Source organism: Dissoconium aciculare (genome assembly GCF_010015565.1).
Source record: "Dissoconium aciculare CBS 342.82 unplaced genomic scaffold K489scaffold_6, whole genome shotgun sequence".
NCBI classification, from domain to species: domain Eukaryota; kingdom Fungi; phylum Ascomycota; class Dothideomycetes; order Mycosphaerellales; family Dissoconiaceae; genus Dissoconium; species Dissoconium aciculare.
This window is the reverse complement of record NW_022984956.1, coordinates 1-14,825: the sequence shown is the minus strand read 5'-3', so window position 1 is coordinate 14,825 and position 14,825 is coordinate 1. Positions and strand designations below refer to the sequence as shown.

General features: G+C 50.9%; 7 protein-coding genes across 7 annotated transcripts; 4 read left to right on the top strand and 3 right to left on the bottom strand.

Moving 5' to 3' along the window:
• Positions 1–9: 9 nt before the first annotated feature.
• On the top strand, positions 10–2,325 carry K489DRAFT_370209 (uncharacterized protein; the record flags this gene model as incomplete). The annotated part of the gene is made up of 4 exons (XM_033603109.1): positions 10–985; positions 1,038–1,122; positions 1,187–1,741; positions 1,797–2,325. 4 exons carry the CDS (start codon positions 10–12, stop codon positions 2,323–2,325), a joined length of 2,145 nt encoding a protein of 714 aa, XP_033459591.1.
• A 258-nt stretch (positions 2,326–2,583) lies between these two features.
• On the bottom strand, positions 2,584–3,946 carry K489DRAFT_319506 (Indoleamine 2,3-dioxygenase; the record flags this gene model as incomplete). Its single annotated transcript, XM_033601395.1, has 3 exons — positions 2,584–2,949; positions 3,013–3,582; positions 3,638–3,946. The coding sequence occupies 3 exons, from the start codon at positions 3,944–3,946 to the stop codon at positions 2,584–2,586; spliced, it is 1,245 nt and encodes a 414-aa protein (XP_033459590.1).
• A 592-nt stretch (positions 3,947–4,538) lies between these two features.
• Positions 4,539–6,115, top strand: K489DRAFT_409702 (kynureninase 2; the record flags this gene model as incomplete). Its single annotated transcript, XM_033607622.1, has 3 exons — positions 4,539–5,069; positions 5,133–5,583; positions 5,640–6,115. The coding sequence occupies 3 exons, from the start codon at positions 4,539–4,541 to the stop codon at positions 6,113–6,115; spliced, it is 1,458 nt and encodes a 485-aa protein (XP_033459589.1).
• A 191-nt stretch (positions 6,116–6,306) lies between these two features.
• On the bottom strand, positions 6,307–6,643 carry K489DRAFT_409701 (H/ACA ribonucleo protein complex subunit 3; the record flags this gene model as incomplete). The annotated part of the gene is made up of 3 exons (XM_033607621.1): positions 6,307–6,332; positions 6,394–6,446; positions 6,519–6,643. The coding sequence occupies 3 exons, from the start codon at positions 6,641–6,643 to the stop codon at positions 6,307–6,309; spliced, it is 204 nt and encodes a 67-aa protein (XP_033459588.1).
• Positions 6,644–6,941: 298 nt separating this feature from the next.
• K489DRAFT_318968 (signal peptidase 22 kDa subunit) lies at positions 6,942–7,804 on the top strand (the record flags this gene model as incomplete). Its single annotated transcript, XM_033601363.1, has 2 exons — positions 6,942–7,084; positions 7,168–7,804. The coding sequence occupies 2 exons, from the start codon at positions 6,942–6,944 to the stop codon at positions 7,802–7,804; spliced, it is 780 nt and encodes a 259-aa protein (XP_033459587.1).
• A 604-nt stretch (positions 7,805–8,408) lies between these two features.
• Positions 8,409–9,590, bottom strand: K489DRAFT_305644 (Pkinase-domain-containing protein; the record flags this gene model as incomplete). The annotated part of the gene is made up of 2 exons (XM_033600543.1): positions 8,409–9,308; positions 9,360–9,590. Coding segments are annotated over 2 exons (1,131 nt in total), but the record flags the coding sequence as incomplete, so codon positions are not given.
• A 2,766-nt stretch (positions 9,591–12,356) lies between these two features.
• On the top strand, positions 12,357–14,101 carry K489DRAFT_379916 (putative P450 monooxygenase). Its single transcript, XM_033604763.1, has 4 exons — positions 12,357–12,557; positions 12,663–13,615; positions 13,671–13,805; positions 13,864–14,101. Exons 1-4 carry the CDS (start codon positions 12,503–12,505, stop codon positions 14,062–14,064), a joined length of 1,344 nt encoding a protein of 447 aa, XP_033459585.1. The 5' UTR covers positions 12,357–12,502; the 3' UTR covers positions 14,065–14,101.
• Positions 14,102–14,825: the final 724 nt, after the last annotated feature.

Here is a 14,825-nt window from a genome sequence, read left to right as displayed (position 1 = left end):
ATCTGATTAATGCCTCCGACGATGCATCCGCGCACCAGCACAGCATCCGTCGATGCTGCTTCTCCGTCCAGCTCGAAACGACGTCGCCGCGGCGAAGACCGCGTGGCTGCTGCATGCGACCTTTGCAAGAGCCGCAAGGTGAAGTGTGATGGGAACCTGCCTTGCTCATACTGCTGCAAAAGATTGCTTAATGCGTCGTGCGCATTCTCGGGACCGAGAACACATCGGAACGGATCTAACACAGACGGGGTTTCCGATGATGAAGAACCACGGCAGCGGAATCCCATATCACGATCTGGGCCCGGCGGTAATACAACGGCGACGACAGCAACAACAGTGCTTACTTCGACACATCGCGCAGGAAAAGTTAATGGAGCCCGACAAAACACCGCCGTTCCTTTGGAGGCGCGGCTCGTACGCGATGCACAGGGCAAGATGATTTTCATCGGTGATTGTGCGCCGCTATCGTTCTTGCAGACTGTGCGGCAGTTGATTGCGACAAAGCTCACCACGTCGGCCGAGTTGCCCGCACATCTCTCGCACGACTCCGTCATCGAAGTACGAAGATCGAAGCATGTCAATAACAATGGTCAATCCGAGGCGCGTTCCGCCCGAAGGATCCGATATGAGGAGATATCCGACCTACTACAATTTTATTACACAGCGACCAGCGGTCTGGTTGACTTTCTGGACGACGAAGCGCTTGAGCGGCAGGTAGAGGAGCGATTTCGCGAAATTAATGGGTCCAAAGGATCTGACCTTGATGAGCACGACGTTGGAAATGCTCTACTGTATCTGATCATAGCTATCGGTCTCCAACACATGGACGATGATAAACGTGCAGATTTCTGGTTCGAGCGTGGACGACGAATTTTGCTCTTGCAGTTGGACAGCGACATGACTATCTTCAGCGTCCGCGGATTTGCTTTGGTGTCAGTGTTTATGCTGAGAGGATGTCAGCTTAACGCAGCCTATCTCAATTTTGGTATGTAGTCACACTCCGTTCGCTAACGTTTTCACTAACAATCTACCACTAGGACTGGCTGCCCGTTCTGGTTATGCCATTGGGTTGCACCGAAGTGAAGTGAATGCATCTTTTGGACCTAAACTCCATGCCTTACGGTAGATCTGCCCTGATTATGAATTAACACGTGGACCTGAACACTGACGGCGCCCTTCCCGACAGGAATCGAATCTGGAAAAGCTTGCGAGTGGTCGATATGCTTATGAGCAATATGTTAGGTCGACCAACCTCGACCGCTGATATTGACTGCACAATCCCATATGACAAACTCGAAGATAATCGACATCATCGGCTCGATGCAAGTCTACAAATATTCCTTGTTATTGAACGTATCGTCTTAGAGGTGTATTCGCGGAAATGTATATCGCTTCGCATCGCAGATTACATCTCGCATCAGATCAAGCTATGGGCTGGCAAATGGATGGCAGACTTCACTGAAATTGTCGAAAATCCCCGACAATGGCTGAGACGAGAAGTGCTAGGTGCCTGCCGCAACTTGTGCTCGTATTACTACAGCATTATGCTACTCACCCGACCTTTCCTCATATATCAGCTGTACGACTACCTAGGCGTCTCATCCACATCCCGTGGTTCACACGCTGAACATCAGAACAAAATGAAATTTGGAAACGCTGCGCTCGATGCTGCGAGCAGGATGGTTGAAGTCATGTGTGGTATGATTGATGAAGCCATTAACCAGCGAGAACCAATGGTCATGTGAGTATGCGCAAAAGCCTCGTCACGTTTGCTGGCGACTAATAGCGTTTGACAGATCCTGGTTGTTCACCGCTTCACTTGTCCTCACAATAGGATTGCTCGGACCGGATGGGTCTTCCTTCGAGGAACACTGTCGTAAAGCGATAAAGTGCTTGGGATACTTTGCCGCCTCCTCCGACCCCCACGCGCAACAGTATCTGAATGCAGTGAATGCCATATTCGATATCACACGTACTCATGCATTGGAGCGGGAAGTACAGCACCGCAAGGAAAGGAAACGTGCTTCTGCCGCCTTATTTGGTCTATATTCCGGAACCGACCGCGTATTGGGGCATCAGGATTCGACTGCGTTACGTGATAGCGTGGAGATTGCAACAGAGCCACCCGAATCAAGCGCCACCGATTTGACCACCGGCTATGGGGATATATTCGCGCTTCCATGGCTTGAGGGAAATGACCTTGATCTGCAAAGCTTCCTGCGGCCCGACCGTGAAAGCGTGGAGGGCGGCTTCAACGGGGTTCCTCTCTTTCCAATCCACGACCAGCGGCCAACAAACACCGATCCAGATCTGCCGTGGCTGTGACAGAGCTTTTCCAATCCATCGAGACGATCCACTCAAAATACATCGTGAAAGCAAAATGAACGTTCCAGGGGTCGCTCAGATTGGACGTAGCACTCTGATGACTTATCAGTTACTTCATTTCACTGTTGACTAACAGCGAGCCCGGCCCCAAACATCGAAAGGCACATTCAGATAAAGTTCGTTTCGATCAAGCTGTCTTTCCTCTTAAGCCGTCGAAGTGCCGCAAGCGATTTGGCCGACACTTTCACGAAGCTCGTTCTACGCAGCAACAGCCGCCGCCTTTGTCTCGTCCCTCGATTGCTGCAGAAATGGCACGAGTGTGGTTCCTCCGGTGCCAATAAGCTCTTGTTTCGCATTGTTCGTAGTTCTCGTGAGCTTGGCAGCGAGATCAACGTCCTTCATCTTTGCAAACGAATTTGGCGTTCTGCTGGGGACGATGATATATCTCGTGACAAGCTGAATGTGTTTGTCTCGGAAGGCACTGAGGCTGGCAACAGCGTCGTTGTATGCCTCGAAAAGTTGTGTGTTTTCCCGATTGGCTTCCACGTATCGGCGTAGCTGCGATGTTGCGATCATGTCTCGGATGAACTTCGCGTGAGGCCCAGGCATGTACGTTCTCATCTCCTGAATTTGCATCAATTTCATGCTCTTTTTCGCCAAACATCAAGATGAGACCATCGCACATACCTCATGGAAGACGATTGTCTTTTCATGGACAACACCAAGGATCGCATCAAAAAATTGTATCAGCGAGCTTTGCCCATTGCTCCCGCCCCTGTATTTTCGCCAGGCTCCATTCCCGTTGCCCTCGTCATAAAAGACACCCTTCGGTAGGTGATCATTCAGACTTCCGGCTAGGAAAGGACGGATCCGATGGTAGAATACCTGAGGGTCACAGCGCTCGTCCATGCGCTCAAGCAAACTTGCGATCTCCAACAGGCTCTGGCTCAGAAATGACAAGCTTTCAATGACCACCTCCGAATCTTCGTCATCGATAGCCTTGAGCGCAGCTAACATTGCCGTGATCACAGGTGCAGCACGTGCCTCCATCGCGTTGGAGACGATGAAGAACCACGACTCATCCTCTGTGCCAGTGAACGTGATAAGGGCTCGCAAGTTGCCCGGTTGGGTCAAGTCGACTCCTTCCGAACATGGTGCCCAGTTCCAGAGATTGAGTGCAGCATATGATGCCACTGGCTGAAGCTCTAGATGTGAAGCAGCCGCCAGCAGAGGAATACTGATCGCTGGCGGGAGTCGCTGTATCGATCGATCAGCTCTTGTGACGGCTTGCCGGATTTTGATCTCGACGTACCTCGATTGGCTTCTGACCAGCCCATATGTAGACCTGAGCAAAAGCGGACAGTAATAGGAACGCTCTCTGCCACTCTGACTCGTCGAGGAGACTGGTTGTTGCTAGAGTCGGTAGCTTGTCAATGTGTGCCCGAGCTTGTAGTGTCGCGATCAGCTCTGGTAGACAGTCTGCGATATCTTCCCAAGGTTTATAATAAATATCCGAAAGACATTGACACGGAGATTCGGCGGGTAAGAAGCCATTGTGGGAGATTCCATATGAGCCGAACGCTGCAGCTGAAGGCGGGAGATCGATCTTGTGCGGACTCATGCTTGCTCAATGAGATGATATTACCAACGTCAAGGAGTCGCAGTGACAAGAACGTAGCCTCTCTAGCTCTATATCGGGAAAGTGATCATTATATACGCTTCACTTTTACTGTTTACCGCTTTTTAATCATCTGCTCCATCCGAATAATCTTGGCTTAGTACTCTCCGAATGTTGAGAATGCCTCGGAACGGACAAATCGCCGGATCATTACCGGAACGGAAGTGCTCAAGGGCAGGGAGACAATAGAGTTGCCGGTCAAGTCGGAGGGGCATTCGGATGATTAACTTGATACAAAATCTCTGAGTAAGGCTGTGGTAGCCCACGACCAGCCATCCTGGGTCGTTTTTATTTACCTTCCAGAGTGGCCCATTCGATTTGCCCGATTCTTATGTCGGAAGCTCAGGTCGGATGTCACCTGCCTATCTTTGACACCATGGTGCGGCTGGAGGTTGACGTCGGTGAACAGTCCCCAATTGGTCGTGTTCGAAGGCGAAGATGCATATAAGTCATATCTGGTCCAGTTCCTCTACCGAAATCTACTTGTAAATTGTAATAAGTCAAGCTTACAGGAAACTGCTATCATTCTACAATCATGGACACCAACCTAGCAGTCGAAAGCCTGCGACGTTCAGAGGCAGTCATCTGGCCTGCTAATGCGCAAACCTTTGATTTTGCACAACAGCTCGATCAGAACAAGGATCTCGTCAACTTCCGAGATGAGTTCATCATCCCTACAACAGCGCAATTGAGAAGCAAGACGCTGCAGGAGTCTCTAGAGATAACCAATTCATCCGCACGACCCAGCGTCTATTTCTGTGGCAATTCCTTAGGGTTACAACCGAAGGCCATTTCGGAGCATCTCAGCGCATATCTGAAGACATGGGGATCAATCGCCGTCGGTGGTCACTTCACACGTTTGGAAGACTCGCCGTTGTTGCCGTACCAGGATATGGCTGCAGAATGTGCTCGAAGGAGTGCTGAGATCGTAGGTGCTGCGCCGGAGGAAGTTGTAATTATGAACACTCTCACCGTCAACTTGCACATGATGATGGCCGCTTTCTACAAGCCCACCGAGAAGAAGCACAAAATTATGTGCGAATGGCGACCATTTCCTAGTGATTGGGTAAGCCTGCTCCTGGGAAGACTGACTACCCCTTCGAACCATAATTGACAATCAGGCCCCCAGTACGCGATCGAATCGCAAATCGAATGGCACGGTCGCATTCCGGCAGAATCGATGCTTCCCGTTCAGCCCGACAAGGGAACGTACTACATTTCGACTTCCCGGATCCTTTCGTTGATCGACCAACACGCCGATGAACTAGCCTTGATTCTTCTACCCGGAATACAGTACTACAGCGGGCAATTGCTTGACATTCCAACCATCACCAAGCATGCACGATCACACAATATCACAATCGGCTGGGACCTTGCTCACGCAGCAGGCAATGTCGAATTGAAACTGCACGATTGGGGTGTGGATTTCGCATGTTGGTGTACGTACAAGTACATGAATGCCGGTGCAGGCTCGATTGCGGGAGCGTTCGTGCACGAGCGACATGGAAGCGTGGTGAATCAGAAAGGCCTGCGCGGATGGTATGGAGGTGATAAATCCGTTCGATTCCTGATGGACAACAGTGAGTTATACGCGGACAGCTATTGTTTCATCCCCAGCTAACGCGAGGTAACCTAGAATTTGTGCCTACGCCAGGTGCCCAAGGCTTCCAAGTCTCAAATCCGTCGGCAGTCGACTTGACGTGCCTCACAGCGTCCTTGTCTGTCTTTGAGAAAACCAACATGTTCGAATTGCGTTCGAGATCGCTACTGTTGACCGCGTACGCGGAGTTTCTTCTGAACCAGATTACGGATCGTTCCTCGCGCGAACAAGAGCCGCCGTTCAACGTAATCACGCCATCCAATCCAATGGAGAGGGGAGCACAATTGAGTGTGCTAATTCGAGAGGATCTCATGGACGGCGTGAGTAAAGCCTTGGAAAATGCGGGTATCATCTGCGACAAACGGAAACCAGGCTGCATTCGAGTGGCCCCTGTGCCCCTGTACAACACATTCGGCGATGTCTGGCGATTCATGGAGACACTGGAAACTGCGCTGCACCCATCGTCCACGAAGTCGAAAAGGGACGATTCGGCCGTGAGGTTGGGAGAGTAGACCGGCGGCTGAGAATTTGTCGGGATAGAAACGGTTCGATGTCGCTTGTGGCAATAATTCAATTCACTTTCCATTCGTACAAACCACTCTGGTAATGTGATCCTGTCGTGTCCCAATTCAAGTATCTCTTTTAGTGTCGAAAATGCACAGGCGCCCAACTCCTCGCTAAATTGTGATGCAAAATTTCCTCTTTACTGGCCAAGTACTTTCTTGTTCTCTGTCCTTATTGTTAGTGGCGCCTCCTTACGATGATAGAAGATTTCGCAGATGATTCGTACTTTCGAGCTGAGTCAAAAGAAGGCCGTAGCGCTTCTTGAGGGTGACACGGTGTCTGCAACGGTCGCATGATCAGCAAAGGTTCTGCTTGATTGATTCTGAACAGATAGTCGTCGGAATGGCGCACCTCGAATATTTATCGTCGGGTGAGAATCGGGCTGGGTGTGCGGACTTGGTGACCTCTCCCTCAACCACTTTCTTCAAGGTATAAAGGCGCTTGCCTTCAGCATCGAGAGTAAACATGAGATGCATAACTGCGGTGTCGAAGATGATTGAGGTCTCGTTGAGTGGATTGTGATCGTGGTCGCGTGGTGATGTACAAGCTTGCAGAAATTCCGACTTGACAAGAAAAAGCTTTGAGGTCAAAAAGTCCGAGCTTTCTCTTAGCACAGAAGTTTAGGGTTGTCGCAAAGCCCTGCCAAGACATGCGTTCTGACCACATCGCTTCAGGGCTGGAGAGCTTCGAGCCAATGCTGTGATGTGAGATGTGAAGGTGTGTCACAAAGAGGTCGATCGCGGTCTGACTTCACAACATTTCGCTACACACAAGATGCACAACACATTTACAAGGATCCAAAATGTCTTCGGGTTCTTCACCTCTGTGGCTTTCACTGTCGCTGCCGTGATCGCCGTGAGCGTGCTCTTGTGTCCCCAGTCTCCAAGCGCAAAGCTTGAGCTACAAAATGTTAGAGTGTAGGTACAATCCTCTCGTCGCAATTGATTTTCGGAACTTCATAGATCAGATCTGCGGCTGACAGTCTTGATGTGAATGATAGTGTGAAAGGTCGCCCGCATTACTACAGCACTAAACGCGAGGAGTACGCTCACGTCACCTTTGATCTCGATGCCGACCTCTCTACCCTGTTCAACTGGAACACGAAGCAGATTTTTCTCTACATCACCGCAACCTACCCATCCGCCTCCCCGAGCACGATTCCTCCTTCAGAAGCCGTGATTTGGGACGCCATCATCCCTGCCGATGACGCACCCTCCCACCCCAACACATACGTTCACCCTGATCGCAAGGCGAAGAAGCCAGCCGCGGGCAGCAAAAATAAGAAGCGGGCTGCGAAAAAGGTCAAGGGAAAGCCTTACCCTGCGGGCACTAAACCCGGCATCCTGCGCCTTGCTTCACAGAAGCCGAAATACCAAATCACGGACGTGAGCGGCAAGATTGCCTCGCGAGGGAATGCGACTCTGACGCTGCATTGGAATATTCAACCATACGTTGGCGTGCTCACATGGAGCTCCCATTCCCCGATCACGAAGGCTTTGGCTTGGAGGTGGAAGGCACTGGAAGGAGGACAGAGCGAGGTGTTTGAGTTCCCACCGCTGTTGAGTGCGGAAAACGTGAAGAAGGAAGATCTGAAGACGGAAAAGGGTGGCGAGGCGCATCGCTTAATGGCTGGATGACCTCTCGTAGACCATTCTTAGTGTGCTGGGGTTTCCATCAGCAAAGCACTTACGTTAAAATCATTGCTCGTAAGGGCGTGATGGAATTTGATTATCCATCAAAAGTCAAGACGTGACACACGCAGTAAGATGTCTTTTCGTTAGAACCATTTCTAATTTGTGCCGTTAATCCCATGCGGGTGAAAATAATTTCAACAAGTGTACGGATGGTGTCCAGGTATCCGCTGGTCCCAAGCGGTCACTGGACCAAAAGAAGGGTATACAAAAGATCGAGGAAGAATTTGAAGAAGGCGGAAGCTCTCCTGTGATATCGTCATCGCCAACGAAAGCGTGGAGGAAAGGCGTGATAGCGTGGTGGACATGGCCGATCTTGGCGAAGCCGATGATGCTGCATGATATGCCTGGCCGCATTCTACGCGGGCGGTTGTTGCAAGCCACCATCGCCACTGACTCCCTCAGCCGTCATGATTCGTGGTCTCTTGGTCTCGGGTTTATGCCCCTCGGCGTTGAGGCCCGGCTCAATCGCCGCCCCGGTGGTAGAAGTTGCGGCAACGTCTGAGAGGTCCTCTTCTGCCTTCCTTTTCTCAGCCTCTGCGCGATCTCGTCTTCTCGCCTCTTTGTCTTGCCTTTCCTTGTCCTTCCGCAGTGCTTTGGATTCGAACTCATGCCAGTCGCCCTCCAAATCCGCCAATTCGACGACCTGAGCAGGTGCAGGTTCTTCGGTGGTGAAGTAAGCATGGGCCAGGACGTCGGCTGCGGATGGTCGGCGAGCAGGGTCGTAAACAAACATATTCGCCAAAAGGTCGAAAGCGGCAGGAGAGACCTTCTCGCGATACTTTTCGGCGAAAGTCGAGGAAGGTCGTACTGTTGAGGCCGAAATTGAGCCGGCACGGGGTGGTGGAAGCGGAGGGAGCAGGAGTTCGTACCATTGCAGATCGACAATGCCCGGCCACTCACTTCGTGTCGGCGTGCCAAGGACGTTGTATATCTTTTCTAGTTGATTGATCTCGCCGCCGTCTCCAGGGAAAATGGCGTGGCGGGTGAATATTTCAACTAGAACACATGCGGCACTCCAAATGTCCACGGCCGGACCATATTGTGTTTCGCCGAGAAGAAGTTCAGGACTTCGATACCAGATGGTGATGACACGATTTGTGTAGTCTTGTTTCTGTCGCTTCTGGTAAAAGCGCGCGAGTCCAAAGTCGGCCAACTTCAATTCCCCTGTCTTTGAGACAAGTATATTCGCGGCCTTGATGTCTCGATGTAGCACGCCTCGGCGATGAAGATAATCAAGGCCCTCGAATAATTGTTTAGCCAAGTGTTTTTTGTGGGCGTTGGTAAGTGTAAATGTCGGATGGTTCAGAAGTCCGGTGAGGTCGTGAGAAAGGTATTCGAACACCATGAAGCAATCGTTCCGCTCCACCATGACTTCTAAAAGTGGAACAATGTTCACATGGTTTAATGATTGCAGAAGTTTGATCTCTCGTATCGCAGTGACAGGAAACTGTGTCCATTAGCAAGACAAAAATAAAGGACGGTGAGTTGTCGAACTTACGCCATCCCGTTCACCCTCCATTCGGATCTTCTTCAATGCAACCTTGCCACCAGTGTAGACATGAGTCGCCTTGTACACTTTGCCGTATGTACCACTTCCAACCACGGACTCATTACCAGTTTTGCGATAGTAGACGCTATCTGACTTGGCGAACTCCTCGCTCAAGATCGGTCGCGGCTTGATCCGCTTCTTCTTGACGATTTCTTTCCGTACGAGTTGTGGCGCAGGTGGAATGCCGATGGATTCGATGCGTGTATTGCCATCGTAATTTCGACTCTTAGGCAGAGTGGCTTGCACCAATGGTGAAATGGGCGCGGGTGCCTTTTTCGAAGCAAGAGGTGATGATGGTCTTTCGTTCTCTTTCATTCTCTCAGAACCGCTACTTGTGCCAACTCGTCCCTTGATGGAGAAGCTGATTTTGTTGAAACCCCCTTCTGATTTGTTTCCTCCTCCCATACCACTCCCAGAGGGTGCCTCAGTCTTGCGCCTTTTCCGCGAGCCTTCGTCTTCATTGCGGAATACTACTGCCGGCCTGTATGGAATATCGTCGTCGTCTGGGTCGCCAACGGAGACGACCGACTTCATGTAAGTGCTGGGAGGTGCTGGTGCCAGTGTGACTTTTGATTTATCGCCAGTCTCGACAAGCTGTCCGCCTTTCGTGCCATCATTTGGTGTCCAAGAGAGGTTAGCGAAATGAGCCCGGCTGCCTCTCTGAGCAGGTGTTCCACGAGCAGCTGGGCGTGAAGATTCCCGTGATGACGAGAGACCGGAGGGCATCGGTGATGCATCAGTGCGCTGCTTGGTGGACTGCGATGCGTGATGAGAGTTTTCAAGTGCTCCCGATGAGCTTTGAGGATGATTCGATGGTGGCTGATGCGGTGTGAGGTCACCAGGCGACTCGTTCCGTGGATGATGACTGGAGTTCGAGTGGACCTTTTGCCCATGAGCTGGTGAACGCGAGGACGAATGATTCCGATGACGCGCATCAAATGATTGTCCGCCGCGGCCATACATAATCGCGATCTGTGTCTCTTTGACGGTCTATCTCTGGTGCAAGCAAGTCAGGATGTACAGATTGCTCTGTGCGTCTCGTGATTGCTACTCCCGAGCCTACAGTGCTTGTCAGGCAAGCCTTCTTAGCCAGGGTGAAATACCCGATCCCGCTCTTGCAAATTCGCAGGCAGAAGCTGCTGCCCCGTATGGAATATTCTGGTCTCGACTCTGTCTGACGCTCGTTGGATGCGACAAACTTGCTCGTGTCAACGGTACGCGACGCGGGCGACTGACCCCGTGTGTCTCCCAAGTCGACCCACAATACACTTAACCCGATCTTCGCGAAGTGCTGTACCGATGATGCCTGAAATGTCGCGAAAATTGTGCGTTTGGGACGTTGCGAAGCGGCAATGTCCCGGGACCATCCGGATCCGATCTCGAGCAAACTCAGGGCTGATTTGCACTACATGGAGATGCGCGGAGAGAAATAGATCGAGGTGGCGATCAAGAATGTTCTACGCCGCGACGTAGCCTTGTGCGCACACGAAGTTGGCTTGCAAGAGTTCGAAATCGTATCCCAGCTTGTCGCAACGGGTTGGCGGGGAGTTCGCGTGAATGACGATCGATGCGCGGATGAATGCGAGGAAGGGACACTCGAGGTGGCAGTGTATTAGCGACGGTGAATTTGCAGGAGGTCAAGATTTCGAAATGGCGGTCGCAATGTCTTGGGAGAGTAGAGCAGGGAGCGATCGTGATGGATTGACAAAGTCGATCCGCATTCGTGGCTGTAGGGAATAAATGGCTGGTGATGACCACACTGGCGTCGACTGAAGGGAGACTGCCGCTTTATTGTATATTTCCGGAGGCGGATGTGCCTGAGTTAGGGTTCGTTTGACGCTCATATTGTTTCATCTCTTCTGCAAGAAGATCTTGCTCATCAGTCCAATGGACCAAAAAGCACCACTCTTATTATTGCTCCGAATTACCGAGCAGGCCGCAGGCATCGGAACTGCAATTTCTCAAAATTGTTCGGAGCCCAATTGGTTGCTCTTCGAGCTGACGATATACCTAGCTGCCACAACCAGTCCTCCAACAGTTCTCATCCAGCCGCCTTTGGTTCCTTCATCAGCAGATCTAAGCAATGATCTTCAACGAATCATTATTAATGAAACGCAGATCTCTCTTCATCTGGTAGGCACTGGGATAGGTCCTCGCTCCGTTTGAGGCACTCAGGCCTCATCGTCGCTCGTATTCATCGACTGCCGTGTACGCGACTACCGACCTGGGCACGTAGGTACTAGTATATCTGCGTGAAAGCCGGCGTGCTACAAATGGATTGGGCTGCCTTTTGGCGACTGCTCCTCATTGCCCGCTTGTCCGAATGAAATCACACCCGCTCGTCCACGACCCCTGTACCGTAGAAGTTCCACTTTTTTGTTCGGAAGCACGACAATGACTTCATCTATTACAACCAGAAGCTCCAATCTGCGGTAGAGAGCAGTCCACGGGGCGAACCCTTATCAGATTGAACGGTGAAGCTGCTAATGAGGCGTGGATGATCTTCTCCGCCTCCCGGGCTGAGCGATGTGCGGCACAGCCCCCACCTCGAAGGACATTTGGATGTCCTTCGACAACGCGCGCAGTGACGCGAATCAAAGATAACCAGAACGGTTCGCAGTCGCCAGTTCGATTTCCTTGGACTTAGGGAATACATTGTTCATGCCATGTCGCATTGTATCTTGCTACGACACACAACACGTTCGTTCTAGGTTCATGCGACAGATTCGCGAGTCCTCCTTAGTGACCTCTATCCAAACGGGTCTGTAGTGGTCTTCTCGCCTTCCCGCAGCACCAATGTTCAGCAAAGCATAGAGCCCAAGAGAATTGCAACCCCATTTACTGGGTACTTGTGTCTAAGCGCCTCACACTGTTGCGTTGAATCGCGTTCTTACACTTTAGACACCCGCACGAACGAAGCTCGTCAAACGTGCCCCTTCAACATGTCGGAAGCTTTCATTAAGTACGCATACGTTGTGGCCCTTGCGGTAGCAGCGGTGTTTCTGCAATACCTTTTCAAGCCACTCTTTGATCCCTTGCGATCCATCCCAGGACCATTTCTGGCCCGATACACTCGGCTATGGCAACTGAGAATGTTCAACCGGGGCGACATACACCGAAGTACGATTGACCTTCACCGACGTCATGGTGAGTGACATCGACCACAGATAGTGCAGAGCATCAGATCTTATAGATGCAATCGTTGCGACAACGCGATAATCAGCCTTGCCCTTACTAAAATGGGACTTGCAGGCAGCGTCGTAAGGATCGGACCCAATCAATACAGCTTCGTCGACCCCGAGGCTGCTAAGGCTATCTACGCCATAAGCACAAACTTCAAGAAGTCAACGTTCTACTTTCCGTGGGGAGACCCGACCGCTGAGCAGCAGAACATATTTCAGGTCCAGGACGTGAAGAAGCATCAAGAAGATCGACGCAAGATGGCCCCCATGTTTTCTCTTACATCGCTTCTCTCCTATGAGCCGTACGTTGATTCCAGCAATGAGGTCTTGTGCAGACGGCTTCGAGGCTTTGCAGAACGAGATCAAACATTTGACCTCATGCGTTGGATGCAGTATTACGCTTTCGATGTGATTGGCGAGATAACCTTCGGTAGGACCTTTGGTATGATGAACCGAGGTGCCGATGTCGCGGGAACACTTGAGACCATCCACATGGCTGCTGTGATACCAGCTCATTTAGGAATTATCCCAGAGCTTACAGGAGCATTTCATTATATTACCGCCCTCCTCACAAAGGAACATCCTTTCACGAGTCTAAACAGGTATTGTGAAGGTGCTACAGAAGCGAGAAAAGCTGGAAAGGCCCCAAGCGATCGAGAGGACTTTCTGGCCAAGGCTCTAAAATTGGTTGATGCAGGCAAGATGGACGAGAGACTTGCCCATGTCACCCTGCTTGGAAATATCCTTGCGGGCTCTGACACGACTGGTGTCACACTCTCGGCTATTCTATATTATCTGATTCGCAATCCACCTAGTATGCGAAAACTTCAGCAGGAGCTTGACGAGGCCGCACAAAGCGGTAAATTGTCGCAACCGGGTACATTCAGCGAGGCGAGCAAGTTGCCATATTTGCAAGCTGTCATCAAAGAGGGTCTGCGTATACATCCGGCGGTTGGCATGCAAATGCCACGAGTCATTCCAGCTGGAGGGAAGGAGCTAGCAGGCCATTTTTTCGCAGCCAACGTGGGTTTCCGTGTTTTACTTATTGCAAACTCACATCCTGATTTATGATCTGCAGACTATCGTCGGCGTCAACGCCTGGGCACTCCATCGAAACGCCGATATTTTCGGTTCAGATGTGGACGAGTTCCGCCCTGAGCGTTGGTTAGGACTCCGCGAAGACGTCGCCAGAATGGAGCAATTCCTGTACTCGGTATGATTCGGTCCATTTGACCAGTGCTAACACCACGATTGCTGATTATTATATCTAGTTTGGGAGTGGATCGCGCTCATGCCTTGGTAAGCATGTGAGTCTATTGGAAATCAACAAAATTATTCCACGGCTTCTCCGTGAGTTTCAATTCGCTGGGAGGGGCGACAGCGTGTGGACAACCCACAATCACTGGTTCGTCAAACCTTCGTACCAATGTCGCGTGAGCGTTCGGAATCTTTCTGAGTCACGTGCTACTTAGAGTTCTAGCTATAGGACATTGGCAGCTAAGACCTAGATCTCATACATTCAAATAAATATCTTCCTACTTATGGTTTGCCTTTCTAAGTCGCGAGATTGTAACATCTTCGGGTAACTTGAAGAAAAGAAGCGCTAGCTTTGAGGATTCCGTTAAAGCTCGGGTTTACAGTGCGCCTTAGAGATAGTAAAGAAGCTTATTGCTAACATTGTATGTTAGGAAGTCAAACGCACTCTGATCCTGTCAGCAGTCTTGGCACAGCATTGCGTTCAACTACATGATTCTTCGCAAACCTTCCAGTTCTGAAAGACTAGTCAGGAGGTGCACATTGTTTATAATCCATGCTATGCTGTTTGCTATGAGAGTATTGTGATATTTTCCGGCAAATACCTCCCTATGCCACCTGCCAATGCCGCTCCAGATAACCCCTTTTGCTACTTCCGCGCATATTTCCAGATGCAACCCCTGCGAGGACACCCTCTGCGTTAGGTCCATAACGACCTCACTCACAGTCATCAATAAGACCTTGGTCAAAACTGTCCGAGCAAACGTAGGAGCTCGCATCATTGGTGTTGTTGCCCGCATTCGGCCGCAAGGTGGCCACCTTTGGATACAAGCACAACAGCCGGGTCGTGTTTGCGGTTGTCTGGCCGATCAGAGTATCCGGAGCCTATCTGCTATTTTCGGTACGGAAATTTTGGTTTGGGGGAAAGTTAGGGTTTTGCGCGAAGCGCGTATGTGTTTTAGGGTTTAGGGTTTAGATG